This window comes from Botryllus schlosseri, chromosome 1 (genome assembly GCF_051294905.1).
Source record: "Botryllus schlosseri isolate E-star chromosome 1, Bs_hap1, whole genome shotgun sequence".
Classification (NCBI taxonomy): domain Eukaryota; kingdom Metazoa; phylum Chordata; class Ascidiacea; order Stolidobranchia; family Styelidae; genus Botryllus; species Botryllus schlosseri.
The window spans coordinates 7,132,910-7,155,977 of record NC_137236.1 but is presented as its reverse complement, the minus strand read 5'-3'; the positions used below and the strand labels follow the sequence as shown (position 1 = coordinate 7,155,977).

The 23,068-nt window shown below is 39.4% G+C and overlaps 2 protein-coding genes across 3 annotated transcripts in view; one reads left to right on the top strand and one right to left on the bottom strand.

Moving 5' to 3' along the window:
- The window catches only part of LOC145432885 (uncharacterized), a 202,393-nt gene that overhangs the window by 57,309 nt on the left and 122,016 nt on the right, over positions 1-23,068 (top strand). The gene's annotated exons all lie outside the window — the stretch shown is intronic.
- Positions 13,051-13,992, bottom strand: LOC145438479 (uncharacterized). The gene has a single exon (XM_080315810.1). It carries the CDS (start codon positions 13,990-13,992, stop codon positions 13,051-13,053), a length of 942 nt encoding a protein of 313 aa, XP_080171936.1.

The window sequence follows — 23,068 nt, the reverse complement described above, 5'->3', positions numbered from 1 at the left end:
AGCCAGGACTCGATCGATAAGGCTATTGCCGTTTTTATGATCCAGGATACGGAGGTTATCCTCCAACCAAGGCAATAACGGTGTTGACCCAGCCGATTTCATTACAGAGATCATCTCTGACATCGGCATAATTCGCTTGTTTCTGTATGGCAGTGGGTCAGAGATATTAGATGCCGCAGCATCTGAATCATCGAGCCTCCCCGAATCGTCATTTTGAGCCTCTTCCGGCAGGTACCACGGTACCCCGCGTCTCTCAGGGGAAGGTACTACTAAACGGCCTTGTTCATGAATCACATTTGGCGAGAAAAGTGGCGGTGGGATTAACTGAGTCCGCTGTGAAGCCAGGATTCTCGGCTCGAATTCTGGGTCTTGCTGGGGTAAAAATGACCCCCGGATTATGAGGTTATTAGGGATTGTATCCACACCTTCGATACCTGTCACATAACACTGTGTATCGCTACCTCCATCTAATCGGGGGTATATATTCTTGTAAGTATTTTTCTGTTTGGAGCCTGTTGGTACCAATTTCTGCGGTATAAGCGGGGCTATTTTTTGGGCAAAGACATCACTGTTATTTCCCTTCTCGCCAGTTTGCAATTGCTGTCTGGTTACTGCATATGCTGGTGGCTTAGTTGGTTGTTTAATCGAAATCAAGTTTGGTGCAGGCGGTGATATAACTTCTACGGCGGCCGATAACGTTGCTGGACCGGAGCCGGTTATTGTTCTCTGATGTGCTTTTCCTAAATCAAATTCCGCCGAAAGAACTTCATTTAACGTCTGAGAATCAATCTTCATAGATGCTTTTTCAGTTGCGCGCTTTATCATTGATAGGTCGGCTTGAGCGGTCTTGACGTCACGATTTGCCGAGTCTAGTTCTTTTGTGGTTTTTGGAATTAAATTTTTCATGTCGTTGAATAATTCTGCTTGTTGTTTTACGGCCAATTTCAACTGGCTTCGTTTCATTTCAACATCTTGGTGACGTTTGACTGTGTCCTTCATAAGAGCAAGATTCTCTTGTAAGGCTTGAGCATCCTTTGATGTAGATTTCGGCTTTTTCGAAAAAATTTTCTTCATTGTGAAAATATTGACCCACTATTTTTGTTGTCTTTATAATTTGAAATAAACACCCTCATCTGTTGAAATATTCGTAGAGTTCGAAGATGGGTATTCACCTTTTGAAGACCAGCATACTTGTACCACCGTCCATATGAGTATGAATGTCGAGATAGTTGCTAAAATACACCTTGTGAAAATCAGTCTGCAACGTTGTTCTGTGCAGTGCATGTGAGATATCACAAATGGAAGTTGAAGAATCCGTACTGGCCACCAATTGTGTGGAATAGAATGTTCAGGGGACAGTGATATCACTGGTTCTAACAGTCTATGAATTTCAGTAGATATCAGTCTTGAAACCTTTATTCCAGGTTCTTTTCTTTCTTCTGTAACCTTCCAGGTGTTCAATCTTCACGCATTGCCCCAGTCAACAACGACCATATGCGGTCCAGAGCTCAGATATTACTAGAAAACACATTTCCTGTCTTAATACAACCAAATACTCCAATGAATTTTGCGTCATTTAACAGATATACAGATCTAATTAACAATAAATTCAATCATAAATGATTCGCACTTATAAAATTCTTCAAGGTATAATTAAAATTTTTCCATTCACGTCTATCATGCACAATTTATAAACCAAATTACACTCATAACGCTCTAGTATCGATTTGAATCATCTGTCAGTCAATTTCAGATGTAGATTATCTTCAAAATGCAATATACAGTCAAACTATACGAAATGCACATATCAGTTGTTTATCAAAAACCATAGCAACGGTTTCTCTGACTGGCGCCATTTAAGTGAATGATTCAGTGCGGTACGAATGTATCATTATGAAAAATTTCGAAAGGTATCGCGTCAATCATTACACATTTTACATTTGGGAGAAGTAGTCCCTTGTACATGGCTTGCAGATGTTAAATGTGCTAACTCAGTACTATTAATTCTGGTTTTTATTTTTTCATAGGGTATTGTGCAACTTTAATCCCTATTATCAATATATAGTTGTATTAAGCTTTTTTTCAATATTCGTATGTACCGCCTATCAGAGCAAACATTTCCCATTTTAAAGCGAATTTGTAACTTCGCTCCTTTAGATCGAAGGATCCTGACATATATATATGTGGTGTTGTCAGTTATAACACGTAACGTCCATTTTTGTTACAACATCTTATACTTTATACATAATAATTCAGCAATCACCAATACGAAAAGCACATCTTAAGTTAAATTTTAAAGAATTTTTCACGCCCTTGACTGCAATGCCTAAGGCCATGTCAGATTTTGTTTTAATTCAAAATACGTCACTTGTTCGAAATACTCAATGGCGACAATAGTGGTTACTCATAAACCATGACATTGATTTTTGGCGAAAACTTTGTCTAGCGACAAATAGTCAGGGATTTCAGTTAGTCGGTAGAAAGGACAGTTAGGAATTGATTAATGTATCTAATCATTTAGTTTATTCTGTTAATGCTGAGGCCATAATATAGTGTGATTAAGGTGTTATTTATGCTTTGTTTAATCTGATATCAACGGCAAATATTTCCGTATTTTGCAATCAGATACCTAGGACCAGACAGCTTAAGATATCTTAACAGGGGAAAGTAATGTTTTGTCATAGATAAAGAGTGTACTCACACCAATAATTGCAGTACTCAGCAGATCACAGGTAAATGGATAACTCCAGAAATAAACAGTTTCATATAGCAACTCTCCAGTTCTCAGATTATTCAGCAACATCAGCTCCTTATTCCTTATTCTTATTCTTCTCATCATATCGGATCAATAATGTTCTTAGTTTCCCAATCTTTACATGCATTAGGTACCTGTTTTTGTACACATTCTCCGCCTCCGGTCGGAGTTCTTCTACATTGTAAAAACAGTCGCCTGCTGCTAGCGATTCAATGATAAGGTTGGGATAGTAGATGAATATAATGGCATCCCTTCTTATTTGCTCGACAGCTGCTTTCTTCCAGTTCACGTCTTTCACGGGTTCACACAAGGACGACTCTAATCCCTTGAACATTGGGAAGGCTGTTGGCAATCTTCTCCATATTTCGTCGCAAATCGAGAACGCATGAAATATATCTTCCTCTCTCTCGAGAAAAACTGGGCAATTAGTTCTTTCCCACACATCAATGTTCATCTCATTCCAATCCCTCTTGCTGTATCCACCTTTGAGAGATGGGATTATGTCGTGTCTTAGTAGGTGTTTTCTTGCAAATCGTGTTATATAATGGTCGATATCCATTTCGATTCCACCGACAATGAACTGGTAGTTGATTATATTGAGCTTGTTTCTTCTGTTACAAACAGCTCGTTGTTGAGTCCATTCTCTGATTCGTGAATTCAATCTGAACGCCAGTCTATCTACCAATTCACCACCGTATCTGTGCATGTTGTTGACAAGGCCTGTTAGCAAGGTTGTCAAACTCAGGCCATAAAATCGCGATCTTCCCTTTCCTTTCAGTAGAGGTCCGCGGCAGAAAAAAAGATTACAAAATGTATTGCATCTACATTCCATTTCAATCTGGACTCTGTAATCATTGTCTAGAGGGAAATCATCATCGGAATCAGTTTCCCGTAGTACAGGCTCCCAATCTTCAAGTATAATGACAGAAGATTGTGATGTTGCTGGTAGATCTGAAGGAGTTGCCATATTCTTTGTAATGAAAGTTTACAATGAATCAATCTCACATTAAACAATCTAGAATCAATAGCAAACATTTTACTATATGTAAAAGCTTCACTTTGTGCAATCAATAACACACTATGTAAAATAACATATGATACAACATCAATATAACATAACGATACATGATTGTCACTTGCAAGGCCTGGATCTTGTCGTTCTATTATCCTTTTTTTTATAATTAACTCTCTCTACTTACTTTCTTTCAGTTATAATAGCCTATATCAATCACTTCACCTAAATTCAACAATCGGTAAGTATATATATCCATGTACTATTCCGTCTAGTAATATGTCATTACAAAAACTATCTTGTTCTATCTTCAATATAATTCATGAGTATCTGACCTCCAGATATAAGAATATGCTAGTGACCGAATGAATGTTCTATCTTGAGTGGGTGTATATATTTATTTCGAAATATTCAGAAAAAAATCTATGCTTGTATATATAGATTTTTACATTCTTTGGATGACTACGCCCTGTTTTGCAAAATGTCGTGAGAAGTTTATCTGATAATAAGTTTCACATTACTTCCGTCATTTTAGATTATATCACGGCACCGGAAGGTACCAGGAGACACCGCACAATACCGCGAGACATCGCCCAGGCATCATCCGACACAAGGTTAGTTTTCACTTGTATTACGTAGTGTGCACATTACTTCATAGGTCAATTCTACTCAGTTTATATATTTTAGAGATTTTATCTTCCAAAATATGTTGGTTTGCACTCACGATCTGTCATTCAGAAAGCAGAATTTCATAATCTGTTGGTGCTTCATTTTTTTATATCGTACCAGTAATTTTCCATGACAATTTCTATGCCTACTTGAAAGAAAAAATATGTCACTTTAGACATTTTTGTGAAAACTCACTTGTCAAGCTTTCCACTATTTCTGTGATGCCTAGTGAAACATTTCAATAGTGTTGGGTGCTTTACAGCTTCATTTGAAAGGAAATTGAGCAAATTTGGCCTGTTCCATGATGTAATGGCTATTGGTGTTCAGCCATACCGATTGAGTTATAGGGTTCAGTAGTTACCTTCATTTTAAATATGTAGTTCTTAACTCCCTTATTTATTGGGTATTTTTTGGGGCGGCAGTATTCTTCAATAATAACCAGGCTTAAACTTTTAGTAAGTGACAAATTAACCTGTTTCTAGGATAGACGTTAAATTTTGTAAATAATGTTTTGAACTTCCATTTTCCTTGTACTAACAGCCAAATCAATCTTTCAAGAAATCTTAAGGACCAATTCAACATAATCATGCATCCAAGTTCTCACTACACAATGAAGGACTTTGATTGAACCAGGTACTTGTAATTATGTTATAATTAGCCATAGAAAACTCTGATTTCATTAGCATTTGGTCTTGTTCTTAAATTGAGTTAAACTGATAACTGATTATTGTACAAAAAAAAACATAACATAATGCTCTACTTCCTTTTCACAGGGTTACTAAAGGAAATATGCTGCCCTCCGACTTCAGAATATTATTGATTCTGTGCCGAGTTATTCTCTCTTCTCACAATCCTATAATTTATTAAAACATACCTACAATTGATCCCAGAATTGTACAATGTGTCCCAACATCCATTCCATTAACGACTGGATTGTGTCTACAGTATGGTGATGCGTGAATTTATATACATTTACTACCTATCTCGTAATTGGAAGATCGCATAAACTACTCATGTTTGGTCCAATTGTGTCGTATTTTTTATTAGTTATAAAATAAAGGGCCAGTATTGTTAGTTCTAGAGGGGCAATTATCTATTGCTTTACGCAATGGCATGTATCTTTTTCTACTCGGCTTCGTATGGATTAGCCTGCCCTGGTTTCGCAGTTTATAGGAGATTGTCCATATTTCTACTAAATATGGTCTCGAAACTTTGATAGAAAACAGTAAAATATACTTACATCATACTTACCCAGGAGGTGTCTTCGATAATCTAGGGCCCTGGATGCTCAGTATATTCACAAGGTTTCATAATTGTCAGCCTGTGCTGTCCAGAAATAATATTCCTTATGTACAGAATTTTGGAATCTTCTATCGTTACAAATCTAAATCTACATGTTTTTGCGAATACCTTTTTTTGTTGAATCTGAATTTTAAGATTCTTTTGTAATATATGTTTTTTTTTGTGTTTTATAACAATAAGAACACCCAAAAATGATATCATTGCAATTTAGCAGCAAAATTGAAAGCTTCAAAATTAAATTCACCTGTATAGACTAAATAACAAAATATTTTTCGGTTTTTGAGGGTTTTGTGAATTTTTTAGGTATATTTATTTAATTATAATCATGTTGTCGTGATTTTCTTCATGTCAACATATTTTCACCAAAATATAACGAAAGGAATGAATTACAGTATAATGAAACAAGAAATGAGATATTAAATGATTTTTATAATTATTTACATTTGATCCAATGTATGTAAATGTTACTGTGTCATTTCACAGCAATCTGATGTAGCGCTTGCCTGAAAAAAGAAATGGTAATCTGGAAAGGTAAGGGTTTGGGATCGTATTTGAGAAATGAATACTGCTTTAACGACTCGTCACTAAAATTTGCCCGTATATCTCTTGTTAATATACAGTCATTGCCATTCCATTTTCGAAAATATATCTACTTTATTGCAGAGGTGATGGACTACTGCCTATTTTGGGATATATCATCAGTTTTACAAAAGACATTGTATTTATGCGACGGTCTTGAGATCACGTTTCACATATGAAAGTAAGTGTATCTTTCACATTTTTACGTCAAGCTTCCAATGTAGTCTTAGTACTTGTTTTGTTACAGCCCCGGGCTAGCAAGGTTTTTACTGCATTGCAGGAATAAGGAATCATATTTTCCACAGTACAGCAATAAGCCTGTTTACAACTTATCACGACTTCATAGCCTTGGGCGTGTCAGTCCGTTTCCACTAGTATTACATAGTTAGTCAAGTTTTCATGCTTCATATTTCAGTGAATAATAGTCTGAAAACATTAATCATTATGCGATTAATTCATTCATTTCATGATTTAATGCCATTATTTCTGAGTTATTCTGCAATTCTTCTAGGATTTTCCTTTTCAACTCGTGTCTCACATTACGTTTTACAATTCTACGTTGAGCACGCATATTGTATTGTTTCTTTTGACTGCAGAATTTTCGTACTAGATATATCATTATTCCAGTGATTATTGCTATAATGATTCCAGCGCTTACAATGCCAGAGAGATTTTCATTTGCAAGTTCCCTGACACGCTTGACATGAGTTCTGAAGATGATGTATGAATCTATTTCCAATGAAAAATTCCTCTCCAAGGCGGATAATTTGTAAAGTTCTTGAGTCCAATTGAATTTTTCTTCATTATCACTTGGCGATACCATCCAGCTTGAATTTACATTAGGTTGAAAAGCTAAATATGTCGCCTTAGGCATATTCTTGGTAATCAACTGTTGATCTCTGGTATGCTCAGGGCCCAACTCATACTTCATAGTAGTCTCATAATTACTTAGATTTAAGTTAGTGGTGTCCCAGTTTGATCTATTTGGTGCTAACGTGATATTTTCCCAAGTAATATTCATGTGGGTTACCCGACTTCTCATAGTTGGTTTGATCTTTTCACCAGTTTCTGTTGTAGCTTGCGTAGTATATGATGCTAAAGACGTAGTATTGTGATTAGTGTTCAATTTTTCTTCAGTACTACTTCTTGTGACGTGCATGGGGCTCTGTCCACTGAAATTAGTACTTCTACTATCAGTCGTGGGTCCGATTTCAACTCTTCTAACTGACATCAATGGTTGGCTTGTTGACCTAAATGTTATTTCTTCCGTCATAATTGGATTTTGATTCGTGCTATTGGCCAAAATGGTGGTATTTTCCCAGGATCTTTTTCCAACCCTATGTCTACTAGGATCAGGCGTGGCAAAAATACTTATGTTGTCATTGACTGAGCTGTTAGAATTATTCATTACAATCTTGTGAGACATTTTTGAAATTTCTACTATACTTGCATGTTTTGTTATGAACGTTGGAGCACTTGATTGTAATCTGTTTGTATGACTCGAGTCATTTTGTGTTGAAACGTTGTTACCTCGCATATCTTCTTGGGTAATGGTTTCTGCAACTGAGCTGCGTTTTCCCACTGGGGTTGTTGAAATTTGTTGTAATTCTTCCGACGTGTTTAATAAGTTTGATATGGGTGAGAATGGATTTGGCGTTTCAGTTGTCGAATTTGACTTTGGTTCTATCGTTGGTCTGAACAATATATCTTCATTTGTCGTTACAGTCCACTTACCGGCTTGCGGCAATTTAATTGAGTCTTCCTTGTAGTTTGTGGAGTTTGCAGTTGAGCTTGAGTTGTCTTCTGTTAATGTAGTAATGGCCATCATGATTGACATCGGTGTTGTATGTGTTGTAGATCGGGTGAACGTGGCATTCCTTGTGATTATATCTGTATTCTTCATTGCTTGTGTCGTTGTATTAAATATACCTGTAATGAGAATGCTTACTCTTTGTGCACTTACCTCATATGGAAGTATTATTGATGGTGTTGTGGTATTGAAATAATTTGAATTTCGCTGAACTTCTGGCAAAAAGATGGTCGTATCTGATGCTGCTGTTAGCATTTGCCGGTGCTGATCAGTTTCTCTTGTAGTCGGTGAATTAGTTGAATATTCGGACAAGGTTACCTGTGTTGGTATTTGTGATAGTAGGGCCTCGGGCCTAGTGACATCATATGTCTGATTTCTCCCAATAGTAACGTTTGATGATTTCAATATTGTATCAGGCGATGTCGATAGAGACGATGTCAAAATCTTAGTCCTTAATGGTGACTCTACCACTGTATATGCGCCAATTCCTATATTATCCGTAATATTTGTCACAACTGATGATGTCATTCGAGATAGTGTAATTTCGCTATTCGTCAATGTAGTCATATCTGTTTCTGGTATGCTGGATGTTAGTGAATCGCTTCGGGGCACAGTTTCCTTATAGGCGAAAGGAACATAAATTAAACTTCCATTTTGAAAGCTAGCTTTATAACAAATTCTTATTTCAAACAGTTCTATCTGTCGCATAGTCGCTCTCAATAGAATCATAGCTGCAGTCATCTGACTGAATGCTTTGTTTAATCGTGATACTTCTGTTGGCAATAGTCCCCTCTTTAGTCTGGAGATTTTGTTCGATAATATATTCATCGTTCTTGGAAAATTTCGTTCGCGAGACATCATTGCTCGTAATCTAGATCTTATCATGTTAATTGGTCTGGATATATTAGCGAAAATGGTAACTACCCTTTCTCGTGCTTGAAACCAACTTTCACGTAGTATTTGGCCAATTCTATTCGTATTTCCATGTCTCCATACCAAAAGGAAAGTCTGATTACTATGTTCAAATGATTCGGGAATGCGAAATCCTTTGTTTTTCATCAAAAAACCTCCATGAACATTCACAAATTGTTGTTTATTTAGTGAAGGGTCATACGTCATGTGATTTCCAAGCATAAGTTTGGCCTCAACTCCACCCATAGGTTTATTACATTTTGTCTTTCCCAGTACACGACGATGGCAATTTGGGTCATTTGCCATCATAGATGGTGTAGTTTCTTTTATTGGTATACTTCCGGCTTGTCTAAGATTTGGTCCATCACGAAAGCAGTTGTCACCGTCCTCTAATATAAGTTCAGTAGATATTTTCGAGCTAGCTCTAATCCAATATATACGATTTGACGCCACTCTGTCAAAATACTCTAAAGGCCATTTATTTTCTGAGGCGGCATATAGTATGCTAGAATCTAAAGCACTGTCAGTGTCGTTCCTTGTTACAAAATCATTGATCGTACTATCTTGTTCTTGTATGAATATTCCAGTATCCACTATATTCATGACTGGGTTTTCTCCCTTAAATTGGCAAGCGTAACATTTCGTCAATCTTTGATCTCCAGTTGTACAGACATAGAAATTACGCATTGAGATGCTGGTTTCGAATTTCTCAGGATGCCATATTTTTACACAATTGGCAATCACTACTCGATAATTTATGAGCAAATTTATGATTAGATATTTGTATACTGTCATTACGGGAGTGTGTGCATTTCGGGGATTTGATATTGGTAAGGTGATATTATTTTCAGCCCAACGAAAAATGAAACGCGCATTAAATTTATCTGCTCTTACGTATCTGATCTTTCTATACAAATTTGCATATGCCAGAGGTGGTTCAATATAGTGAATCTTCCTTCGGCAAATACAGGTTTGCTCAAAGGTTAAAGGATCCTCCCAATATACGTTATGTTGATTCTTCCTCCCAAGATTATTTTGCAATGTCTGACCAAAGGTTTTGACTGGTCCAAATTGACTGCTATGTCCTGTAATCATTTCGATGTGCCCATAATTAGAAGTAGTGGGTGCATCTAGTTCAAATAACCTATGTAACGGGGCATGTAATATAACTTGACTCTCATTATACAGCATCCAACGTGAAACATTTAAATCGTGCAATTTTATTAGTGACATTTCAGTAAGAGATACCTTTTTACCTTGACTCAAATTGATTAGAATCCACATGATCCCAATTATCGACTCCCGGAAGATCTTTATCTTCATGATTTCACGATTGTCGGTTAACAATACACTTTAAGCTTAAATCTAAATATAGTAGGGGTATCAGTTAATAGAAATATTTCATTTTACCTTTTGTTTCCAAATATTATCTTTGATGGTACGTTGGAGCGAGAATTGCTGTATACGTGGTCATTTCAGATCTATTGTTTCTTCCTTGAATTTCACGATGGATCCTCTTTTTGTTCGGGAATATTACTGGATAGATTTTGATCATGCAAATCAATATGCCTATGGCTGCAATCACTCCCACTATGGGCAAGACTATACTTCCAATGTCACCAAACAAAGCTTGTGTCCCTGCTCCTAGGATAGAAGTTATTCCGTGTACTCCTTCTGTGATTACAGTTTTAGCGCCGTTAGCGACATTCTGTAAAATTTTTGAAGTCCCGTTTGCCAAGGTTTCGACTGCGGTTCCAACGTCGTCAAAGAATTCCTCCCCAATTATTTGGTCAAGATGGTGGAAACTAACATTGCCGTTTGAGAACTCTGATGCATTCACAAAAATACTATTGTTCAAATCCTCTTGCCAGCGTGTTATTTCGATTTCAGCTTGATTGTCGATTTTCTGCAACTCTCTTCGTGTATTTTGTAAATCTAAAGCCTGGTTTTGAGAAATGTTCACATACTCATCTTTTAGTTCAATGATTTTTTCAGCTATTTCTCGGAGGCTTAAAATTCCCGATTTTATTCGTACAGCGTAAGCCTTATTTTTATCGAATATGGGTCTTGCAGTTAGATTTTGCAATTGCTCCATAACTAATTGATTCAAACTTAATTCTGCAAGAGTCATTTCTTGTACCATTTGGATTGTAGACAAGTAACTGTCTATTTGAGCAATTATCATATTACGATTTGTCCAAATCATATTTGTAATAGTTTTAAATCTTTCCTCAGTTGCTGCATCTCGACGCATACTGGTCACAATGACTTGATTAAGTTTCTGGGCGCGTGCAATTCCAATAAGTGAGAGATCATTTAATCCGTCTGCCACTGTCTTCAAATCATTTTCGATTTTTGTGAATCGTGCGTTCATCTGAGAAGTAAGCTGGTCCATATTTTTGTTCAGAACTCCCTGAAGGTTTGACGTTACAGCCAACGTTAAAATTACAGAGAACGATAAAATAAACAAACTAAAAAAAAGACGCTTTTTTCTAGTTCTTCCTGGTAGCGTGGAGTCGCTTTGTTCCAATCCCGTCTTCTTCCCTCCTAAAATTACAAATGGTTTCCCGGGATACCTTCTCTCATTTGACTGTGAATCGTATTTAATTTGATCCCAAAACGCCAATTTCATATTTAAACCTCCAACAGGATCATTGCAGATAGCCCTATTGCCTTGAATTCTTCTGATACACGATTGATCCTGCTTCAACATGGAAGGGTATTGTAGGTATATTGGCAGAGCTCCTGCTATTTTCGTTGGTGTAGGCCCATCGCGATATTCGAAACCGTACTTATTAATGTAGCTAGGATAGACCCAGATCATATTTTTTGGCAATGTAGGCTTATCGCCTGCCATGTCTCTCAACCATACGGGGGCTGAAGGATGATAGTTGCGTAATCCAGGTGCGAAATCCATTTCTTTGTTCAATGTGACATGAAGGTTCCTTGTTGAATCTTCTTCTTGCAGTATTATCTTGCTTGCGTGTGGCTCGAAACTTACTACCAGTCCTCTGACCGTACAGATAGTACACTGTAAAAATTGCCATAAGCGGACACAGTCCACGAAGTCGGTAGAACTATCATTGTATATATTTCTCTGTCTCATTATTTCTTCGGTTCTAACTTGTTCAGTTATACAACTGATTTTGATACTTGAATAACTAGCAAACATTTTCAAGGCTTTCAATTTGTACTTCATAATTGCTATTTGATATAAACCAAGCGGGTTCCAATCTCGAATGTTTCTTGATGTTTCAGAAAAGCGCCAGGCCAATCTGACATTGTGGCCTGTCGGTCTAACGTAAACTATTTCTGATTCCAGGGCCTTGAGCTTCAAATCAGGAGTGATGTATGCCTTTTCGCGCCCACAAACACAGGTATGTTCAAACCGGTCAAGGCTAGTCCAGTATTTCCCGGTTGGATATAAGTATTCTTGCAATGTGATCTTTTCGGCTTTGACATATCCAAAGGTCGACGAAAAAAAGAGGCCCGGATTCGTAAAATTATGAGTTACATTTTTAATTTGCCAACACTGTGAAAGTGATATATGTTCCCAAGCCGACGAATTCAATCTGGCCCAGTCTTTTGGTAATTCTCTAGGCAGCTGACCGAACTGGGCCTGGGTTATCGTCCCAGCACGGTCTTCATAGCCTGAGGGCAGATTCGTGATTGATGCGTTCACGAAACTGTCTTCATATCCTGAGGGCATTTCTGTGATCGAAACGTTAACTATATTGCAGTAAACTTTCGTCTCTTCAGTCCAAATATACAATAAAATAATTGCATAAAGAACATTAATGTAGTGATTACCAATAACAGAAATGAATTCCATTCTTCACTGATAGGTACAGCTGGCAAATTCATTCAATTAAAAATAGGACTTCCTATTATTATATTCCAATTTCTGTAAAATATAATAAAAAATTTTTGGTATTTTGTTTTCAAATAACTCAATGTTTGGTAGGTGCTATTATCGATGTAAAACGCAAGTTGACTGGCATCAGGGAGGTTTCAAACTTCACTTCCCATATAGTATTTTGGGTTGGCCGCTATTGCTTCAAGTATGCGCATAAAATGATCTTCTTTTGGGTACATCCTCGACCAAAGGAATTGGTCCAGATAACTTGGAATCAATCTTCGACTTACGCCGTTTTGTAGCTTCAATAGCTCCTTAGCCTGACGCCAGAACGATTCAATGTCATTCGTATGAAAAAGCGTCACCGGGTCTACATAGTGTAACGAGTGGTTTATCACCCTGTGCTTATACCCCATCCCTCCCCAGTCACTGAGAGAACGATATGAAGAAAATGCGTCGGTTCTGATGGTTGTTCCTGCTCTCACATTGCGCAATGTTATTTCTTTCAGATTTTCCGTCGTTCTGCCTGACTCCGGGACCAATTCTACAAACGCTTCTTTAGAGACGAGATCTACGGCCCCGTAGATCCACACCGCTTTCACTGGACGGCCTTGTCGGTTGCCTGCCTTTCTACGAGCGACCACCGATTCATCCGCTGCAATTTCGCTATTCGGTCCGCCGATGGGCCCCTTCCTATCTATGAGGTCTGCAGAGCATATTTCTCGCAAGAAATTGGCCCAGTCTACTATTGCTCTTTTTGAAATTTCAGCCTCGAAAGAGATTCGTCGTTGTGGAGTACGAGAAGCCCAATAGTACGTTAGTATAACCAGCTGGATGAGCCCCAAATTACTCTTCTCAAAAAATGAATTTTTACGTATGGTTGCCGTAGTCCGGCATTTGGAGTCGTGGCATCGCCAGCGAAGACCGTCCGCTGTACTGGAAGTCCTCTCCTCGGTCATTATGCTTCCACATCCTTGGCAGTCCATTCTGGAGGCCAGTAAACGGTGTTTTCTTAAGAATGCTATGCATTTATCCAAATCGGTGATTATTCCCATTCTTGCCAAATATCGCATGTTCATCTTGATAGGATTTGCCATTCCTGCAAAGGGTATCTTTTAGTGATGAGCATCGGAGCGGAGTCGGAGTGGATTCGGAGCGGAGTTTTGCCAATTTTGTGACAGTCGGAGCGGAGCCGGAGTTTACTACGGATATTTTTTCGGAGAATTTCGGAGTATTGTAACTTTTGTCTCCGATATCTTTGGATAGCTCTGACCAGAATACACTATTGATTATGATTACAAACCAAAACACAGACAGTTGACACCTTGTAAAGTTGTAATATGACGGGTAACATGCAAAAATGATTGCCAGATGCATAAAAATCAGCCATCTGCACTGCAATTGGGGACTGGAGAGTAAGCAATACTATGAGGCCAACCATATTATCACATGTACCATGTTGTAACATGTGTACCATGTACCATGCTTGCCACTGTTTCGGATACTTGACGACATTCACCGGAGTATCTCGGAGTCTGGGATTGAGCTCTTCGGAGTCGGAGGGAGTTTTCCTCAGACACTAAAGTTGTCGGAGGGATTCGGAGTCTCGAAAAGCACTATCCGCTCATCACTGGTATCTTTGGGACTTATCTGACCCACGATTGCTTATATGTGATGTAAATTAAATGCTTGTTGCTCTTCCTTTATGATCAGTTGTTGCAATATGCCTGAATTTGAATTAACATGCACGTTTTATATTTTAGAAGTTTTGAATTTACAATTGCCTGGGGGCAGGTTAGCCTATTTTGGGCATCCCTAAAAGACGGAAAAGCGGAAACAGCGGAAACAGCGGAAACAGCGGAAAACGAACCCTAAAACGCGGAAACAACGGAAACAGCGGAAACAATAAAAAATGCCGATTCCTAAAAGACGGAAAGACGGAAATAGCGGAAAACTTAACCATCGATTAAATAGCGGACTTTGATACTGACATAATCTGCTCGCTGCGGAATCCAAATCAGCGGAAAACGGAGTGTAGCCTGAGCAGCGGAAACAGCGGAAAAGTTAACCATACCATTTTGAGGCGAATATTACGGAAATATGACCATCGATTACATAGCGGACTTTGATACTGACATAATCAGCTCGCTGCGGAATCTAAATCAGCGGGAAAACGGAGTGTAGCCGAAACAGCGGAAAATTTAACCATACCAGTTTGAGGCGAATATGACGGAAAATTTGACCATCGATTACATAGCGGACTTTGATACTAACATAACCTGCTGGCTACGGAATCTAAATCAGCGGAAAAACGGAGTGTAGCCGAAGCAGCGGAAACAGCGGAAAATTTAACCATACCAGTTTGAGGCGAATATGACGGAAAATTTGACCATCGATTACATAGCGGACTTTGATACTAACATAATCTGCTGGCTACGGAATCTAAATCAGCGGAAAAACGGAGTGCAGCCGAAGCAGCGGAAACAGCGGAAAAGTTAACCATACCAGTTTGAGGCAAATTTGACGGAAATATGACCATCGATTACATAGCGGACTTTGATACTTATATAATCAGCTCGCTGCGGAATCTAAATCAGCGGAAAAACGGAGTGTAGCCGAAGCAGCGGAAACAGCGGAAAAGTTAACCATACCAGTTTGAGGCAAATTTGACGGAAATTTGACCATCGATTACATAGCGGGCTTTGATACTGACATAATCTGCTGGCTACGGAATCCATATAAGCGGAAAACGGAGTGTAGCCGAAGCAGCGGAAACAGCGGAAAATTTAACCATACCAGTTTGAGGCGAATATGACGGAAAATTTGACCATCGATTACATAGCGGACTTTGATACTAACATAATCTGCTGGCTACGGAATCTAAATCAGCGGAAAAACGGAGTGCAGCCGAAGCAGCGGAAACAGCGGAAAATTTAACCATACCATTTTGAGGCGAATATTACGGAAATATGACCATCGATTACATAGCGGACTTTGATACTTACATAATCAGCTCGCTGCGGAATCTAAATCAGCGGAAAAACGGAGTGCAGCCGAAGCAGCGGAAACAGCGGAAAATTTAACCATACCAGTTTGAGGCAAATTTGACGGAAAATTTGACCATCGATTACATAATCTGCTGGCTACGGAATCTAAATCGCTCATCGTCGCTACTCAAGTAGAAGTAGAACTAACACCGGAATTTCTACTCAAGTAGAAGTAGGAGTGGTGGTTCAAAGTAATTAAGTAAGCAGGTTTTCTAGGCTTATTTTTGCCTACAAAACTGAAAACTGTCAAGTAGAGGTAGAAGTAGTCTAAAATCATAACTACTTAAAAAGTAGTGTGAGTGGGCAAAATCTACTTCAAGTAATTCAAAAAGTAGGAGTACTTCGTTACTGACCACCTCTGAATTCATAAGTGCCTGAAAAAAGGTGTAATCACTGATAATTCACCCGAAATGCCAATGCTTGAGGTTTGTTTTTGATGGTATGGTGGGGTGTATTAGGCTTATTCACACCCACGGGGATGGGTGCAAATAATAATTCTAGTACTCAAAAGGTGTGATGACTTGAAATACGCCCTGCGCTATGCAGTAAATTGCAAAAACACACCATTTTCGTTTACAGTGTGTGATGCTGTGAAGCGATGCTGTTTATTTGGTAAAGATTGAATTACACTTTCTAATAAATGCGAAGTTATTGTTATTCATTATTCCAAGATGACCCAGATAAGCATGTCAGCGAGGTATGAGCAGTTATGTTTTGCTCTTCGATTCACGCAACAGCGAATAAATCCAATTATGCCGACCAGTTCCGCTGAGAAGCAAGCGGTCAAAGTAATTCTAAGCTGAAAGTATGCTCCAGCTTGGAAATAAATCTCTGAAGTTTGCAAGAGCAAAAGAAATATTGGAAAACCCTCAAATAATTTACGACAAACCGGCAGTACAGCCCAAAGGTGGAGAAGGTTATTTGTATCGCTCTCCATGTAACTCAGGAGGAAACGACTTTCAGTGTGATCAATATAGATTCATTCACATAGGAATGCATCACGACGATAAAATAGGGGTACGCAAGAGATATTATCACTTGAAGGATCCAGACGGCAAGCTTAGAAAATCGCTGTCTGGGTTCAAGCGACACGTATATTCACTGATTTTACAAGAAGATAGAGATACTGAGTCCAGCACCGTTTATCTGGTACACTACTTGGGGGACAGTACCCTGCACCGAGACAGTTCACACGGCAATGCAATTAAGAAAAAGGATTCTGTGTTCGTTCACACGTCTCGGACATGTCTGGAAGAAATCAAAAAAGACGACAGGAATACACCAAAACAGACGTACGCCGAGTTACAAGCTAAAGGAATGAGGCAATCGGATCAATCTAGAATGCCCACTGACAGACCGCGCGATGTGAAACAATGTGAAAATGTGAAATACATAAAGCGGCAGTCGCTTCGAATTTCCAAGGACACTGTATATAATGCATTAGAAATGTCGGATCACACTGACGGCTTTGTCAGAATGATCGAAATATATCCCGACATAACTATCCGCATGGCACACAGCGATTTGCTTGACGAAACTAGAAACATACTGAAAGCATCAATGCAGAATACGGAACTGCCACAAGTACTGTCTTATGATACCACTTTCTCCCTCGGAGACTTCTACGTTTCGGTCTTGGTGTGCCGCAACGTATTTTTAGTAGGGGACCCAATATTCCCAGTTGCATTTATGGTGCATGAGAAAAAATTCATGAAAAACCATGAAAACATGCTCCGCGACATATTGCACTGCCTCGGGATGGATAAATGCTCAAACATTCCATTTGTCACAGATCGAGAAAAGGGAATAACGAAACCACTCCATGAATTTTTTCCAAACTTGCCGAAGTTTTTTTGTCTGAACCATATACTCAAAGATGCTGAAAGATGGCTTCGCAATAACTCTTTCAAAAAGGACGAATTGAAAAGGATATTGGAGGATATACGCACGTTGGTTTCGTCGGAGGAAGAGGATCAATTCAACGATAAATACGATACGTTGGCAAATCGATGGCCAGGCAAATTCAGAACATATTTCGACAAGTATTTAAAGGGAGACATTTCTAAAAATACCTGCAAATTCAGAACGAAGCATTTTGCCGCTTTGAATGAGGGCCCACCTACTAACAATATCAGCGAATCAATGAATAACGTTCTGAAAGCTGCGAGCGGGCGTAAGGAAATGACATTGGATGCTATCATATTGTGGTTTCATCAACTGCAGACGGGCTACTTGAATGATTTTCGTCGCGCGGAAGGCGGATATGGGCGATATGCTCTTAAAGAGGAATTGAACTACATGAAAAAAATTCTCAAAGATATCAAGTTTCCTGATATGTTAACGCTTGAAGATATCATAAGTGAAATCAACAAAGACGAAAATCTTACGAAATTCTTCAGGGCGAACAAAAAGGATAATCGAAGATTCACCCAACGCGCTATGGCAAGGTGGTGCGGAATTAATAATATGGTTGGATTCTCGTCGACAAATGGCGTATTCACCGTTGCTTCAATGACTCAACGTCAGATTCATTGCGTCCGGTACCACCCGAAGCCCCCATCTTGCACTTGCGCAAGCACTACAACATGCTATCATATTCTAGCTGTAGCGATGTCGCTCGGAGACAACAGCATACAGAAAGAGGTCCCCTGCAGTTTGAGTAAGCTCCTGAAAAATCGCAAGGGTCGAACCAGGAAGTCTGGTCGAAAAAGGCCTCGCACGGTAGATTATGATTATAAAGTGAACACGCCAGCTGACCATTCAACGCCAAAAAAACAGCCACTCTTACAACAGCCATCAAACTCAGATCCATCGATGATACCAGACGAAGACATGTCTGAAATGAATGAAGCTCTGCCAATGGACTTGACGACCGACTCCGTAAAGCTGCTCGCCGCCAATGATTTTGATTATATTGAAAACACGCCAGATGACTCTTCAACGTCAAAAAAACATCCACCCCCGCAACAGCCATCAAATCCAGATCAATCGTTGATATCCGACGAAGACATGTCTGAAATGAATGAAGAATCACTCCAATTGGATTTGACGACCGACTCCGTAAAGCTGCTCGCACCCAATGATTACCCATGGCTTTCGTCGACAACGGATGAAAATCCGCAGCATGTGACACGCCAATGCTTGAAACCTGGGAAATGGTTAGATGATGACACAATAGAGCGAGCAATAGAAGCATTTTGCATCGACAAACCTGGTATTCAATTTTTCAACTTGTTTCTGTACAGATATGCAGAGCATAATCGCAATGCATCTCATCTCTGCCAGTTTGCGCTCAGTCACCAAGCGGCGAACAAAGACTTCTTCATTATTCTAGTGCATGTTCAAAGTCACTGGATACTGGCAGTGGTCAACTTGAGTACCAAAACCACACTAGTGATGGATTCTATGGTATCTCAAAATCGGAAGAGGTACGAGGATATTTTTCGCAACATATTTAAAATGATTAGCGCTTGCCTTTCAGTTGCGAATGTGATATGCAACATCAAGGACTGGCAGTTTTTTCTATGCAGGGACGTGAAGCAGTAATTGAACACATTCGACTGTGGCATTCACGTAATAGCAAATGCCTATTGCGTGTCTAACAATTTACCCTTGTCAGAAGATTTTCCGTCGGGAAGGTGCCGAGTGTGGGTGGACCACTTAGCAAAGAGTCGGCGACCGTCACCTGAGTACCGATTCACATTGACTGACACAGCCCGATCAAAATGCGCTTCTGTATTGGAAAATTGGGCTACGATATCGGACAGTGATATGCCATACAAAGAACTAGCTGATTCCTCATCTGTCATTGCTGTCACGGATAAATCGAGATGGGGTAATTGCGACAGCAGCATATGTCAAGGTAGTAAACACGACGATCAGCAGATAATGTGTGTCGAATGTCGGAAATGGTTTCACAAGTCTTGTCTCGCCGATGAAAATGTTGCTGAGATGACATACTTCATTTGTTACAGGAACGACTGCTTAGCTGCAAAACTTGAATCGTGAACTTTTGTATTTGACCTTTTACTCTGTGTTTTGCCATGACTGTAAATATTATCATCGTTTCATTTGTCATTTTCCGTTGATGAAGTGTCATGTGTTAGCAACTATCGACAGAATAAGCATTCTTTCGTATCATGGGATGCATATTATAGTATTGATATGAAAATGCGATACTAACCTTTTGTTTACTGGAAAACCTTGTGTTAGAGAATATCATGGCATGGCGCCCTACCCCATATGATAAGGCCCCGAGTTTAGGCGAAGAGCAATACGGAGAAGTTGTATCGGATACGGTTTCAACACTTTGCGCGATTAGTATACGTTAATAACAAATATTGTGGATCGTTAACGTTATTTTTAATGTAGCTTTATTCTCGGAAGATAGAGGCATTACAACACTGGTTTTTATGCTTTAACATGTACTCAAAGTCAACATGTCAACATGCACTCAAAGTATTCTCTCGCAACTCCGGCATAAATTTCGCATAATATGACTTCATCATGTCTCATTCCCCTCTCAGAACTCTAAAAATTATTCCCCCGTAATTGTCGATTAACGAGTTGGGTAATTCGGCTTTTTAACTCCAAATCGTCACAGACTCGCAGATACGGGATTTCCGATGACTCCTTAAAACTGTCTTTGAAGTGTGCCACGCCGTTCACATTAATTTTATGCACGCAAAGCTCGGTGGTTATGACGCAACTCACCATTTACTTTGTTGTTCTTTGTTTGTACTCCGTGTAAACAGCCCCGAAATTCCTCAGGCTCAGGCTATATTGGGAGATTAAGCTACTTCTATTTGACAAACTTAAAATAGCGAAAAGTAAGTAAGTAGATAACCAAATATTACGAAGTAGAAGTAGAGAAAATCAGATCTACTTGAGTAAGTACCAGAAGTAGAGGAACACTGCTTGAGTACTTCCAAAAAGTAGAAGTACTTCGTTACTGACCACCTCTGGTTAAAGCTATAGTGAAAACACCGCGATATTGAGACCAGACATGGGGTGATTACTTAATGAACGAAATCGATTGCGATTACGATTAGTTCTTAATCACGCGATTGCGATAACGATTACAGCAAAATCTGGAAGTAGTCGATTGCGATTACCATTACATTGGAAAAGTGATCACGATTACTCACGATTACATTTAGCAGATTATGTCAGTATCAAAGTCAGTGACTCCCAACCGCGGCCCCCAGCTAGCCTTCTTGCGGCCCCCACAAAAATATTGAGAAATCGATTTATGAAAAAAAAATTAATAAATACTCTGGCTTGGCTTTGAGTCTGGAGTTTTCAATTAGGATTGCAGGAAAGTTGTGAGTAGACTGGTAAGATTACGTCACTGTTGTTTCAATGCAATGTGCGCTAACTTTCCAGCCATGTAACATGCGACTCCAAGAAGTGTGCCAGAACGATCGGCAGCCAGAAAACCTGGGCCCAAAAGGACTGCCCTTACGCGGAACGAAAACTTCGTTATGTATATACAAAATACATATAGGTATAATTGACCACAGGCGCCTAAATGTCTGGCGCCGAATGTTCCTGTCTTGGCAATCTGAACGTCACGAGACAAATAGGCTACCATCCCGCAGGGAAGAATTATATGTCAGTGAAGAAATACCAATTTGAAATCGTGTGCATCTTTTAGTTTAGTACGTTTGGGCGATTCTATATATATACGTATGGTAGACTTGAGGTCATGAAATAACATCATGTAATGAAGTCGTACCAACGGGTCCGCCCGTCCGAATATGTTTATTTATTATTTACGAGCCCTACAGTTTCCAAGACACCGCACTCAAACCGGTAAATGTGATTACGTGAGCAGAGAGGACAAGTAATTGATAGCAATATTTATGCAATTCCCGATCTTATTGACCTATTTTATTTTGAATTATCGAACATTTTCGCTCTCCACGCTGGCTCACTAAACGGTGATCCTGATTTCGTGGCAGAAGCGAACAACGGGGCGGAGGGTCGGTTTATCAATCTATGGGAGCTCAAGAACTAAGTTTTTTGGCCTGACGAAGTGCTGTTTCGTTCCTGCCAACGGGTATACGCCCGAAGATGTTTAATTATGATTGAGTGTTCCTACCTTTTCAAACACAACTGACTCGGCTCAGCCTGTCAATCTGATTACGTGAGCAGAGAGAGGATAAAAGTTGATACCAATATCTATGGAATTCCCGATTATATTATATAAATTTTTCGCGCTTGGCGCGATTAGTCGAGCGAAGCTGCCTTAAAGGGACACCCGATTAAGATGATAAATAGCAACATAATTGGTAGTCCTATAGCTCGCGACCCAAGCGTCCGAATAATTTGATATGTCGGTGTTTATAGAAAGCAAGTATCGCACTGATTCCAAAAATACGAATTGAAATCTCGCCAGGGCAATAAAACTACTCCGAAATGGGCAGCAAATGTTGATTCTTCAGAACCACGGGAGCGCGGCAACACAATGGCCAATGGCGTCAAGCGAATGATCGGAATACTGCCAATTTTCATCTTTTGGTGACTATTTTGGGTTCCTCTCATTGCCCTTGTATTCGTGCGGCCCCAACCGTGCTCTGAAATTCTAAATTTGGCCCTGCCACCGAAAAAGGTTGGGAACCACTGATCAAAGTCATATTCGCCTCAAACTGGTAGGCCTTGGTTAACTTTTCCGCTGTTTCCGCTGCTTCGGTTACACTCCGTTTTCCGCTTCTATGGATTCCGCAGCCAGCAGATTATGTCAGTATCAAAGTCCGCTCTCTAATCGATGGTCAATCTTCCGTTAAATTTGCCTCAAACGGGTATGGTTAACTTTTCCGCTGTTTCCGCTGCTCAGGCTACACTCCGTTTTCCGCTGATTTAGAATCCGCAGCGAGCTGATTATGTCAGTATCAAAGCCCGCTATGCAGTCGATGGTCAAATTTTCCGTCAAATTTGCCTCAAACTGGTATGGTTAAATTTTCCGCTGTTTCCGCTGCTCAGGCTGCACTCCGTTTTTCCGCTGATTTAGATTCCGCAGCGAGCAGATTATGTAAGTATCAAATTCCGATATTTAATCGATGGTTAAGTTTTCCGCTATTTCCGTCTTTCCGTCTTTTAGGAATCGGCATTTTTTTATTGTTTC

Bases quoted from the DNA above. Each gene is read 5' to 3' on its own strand.
- LOC145438479 (XM_080315810.1), bottom strand. From the start codon at position 13,992: ATGGCAAATCCTATCAAGATGAACATGCGATATTTGGCAAGAATGGGA.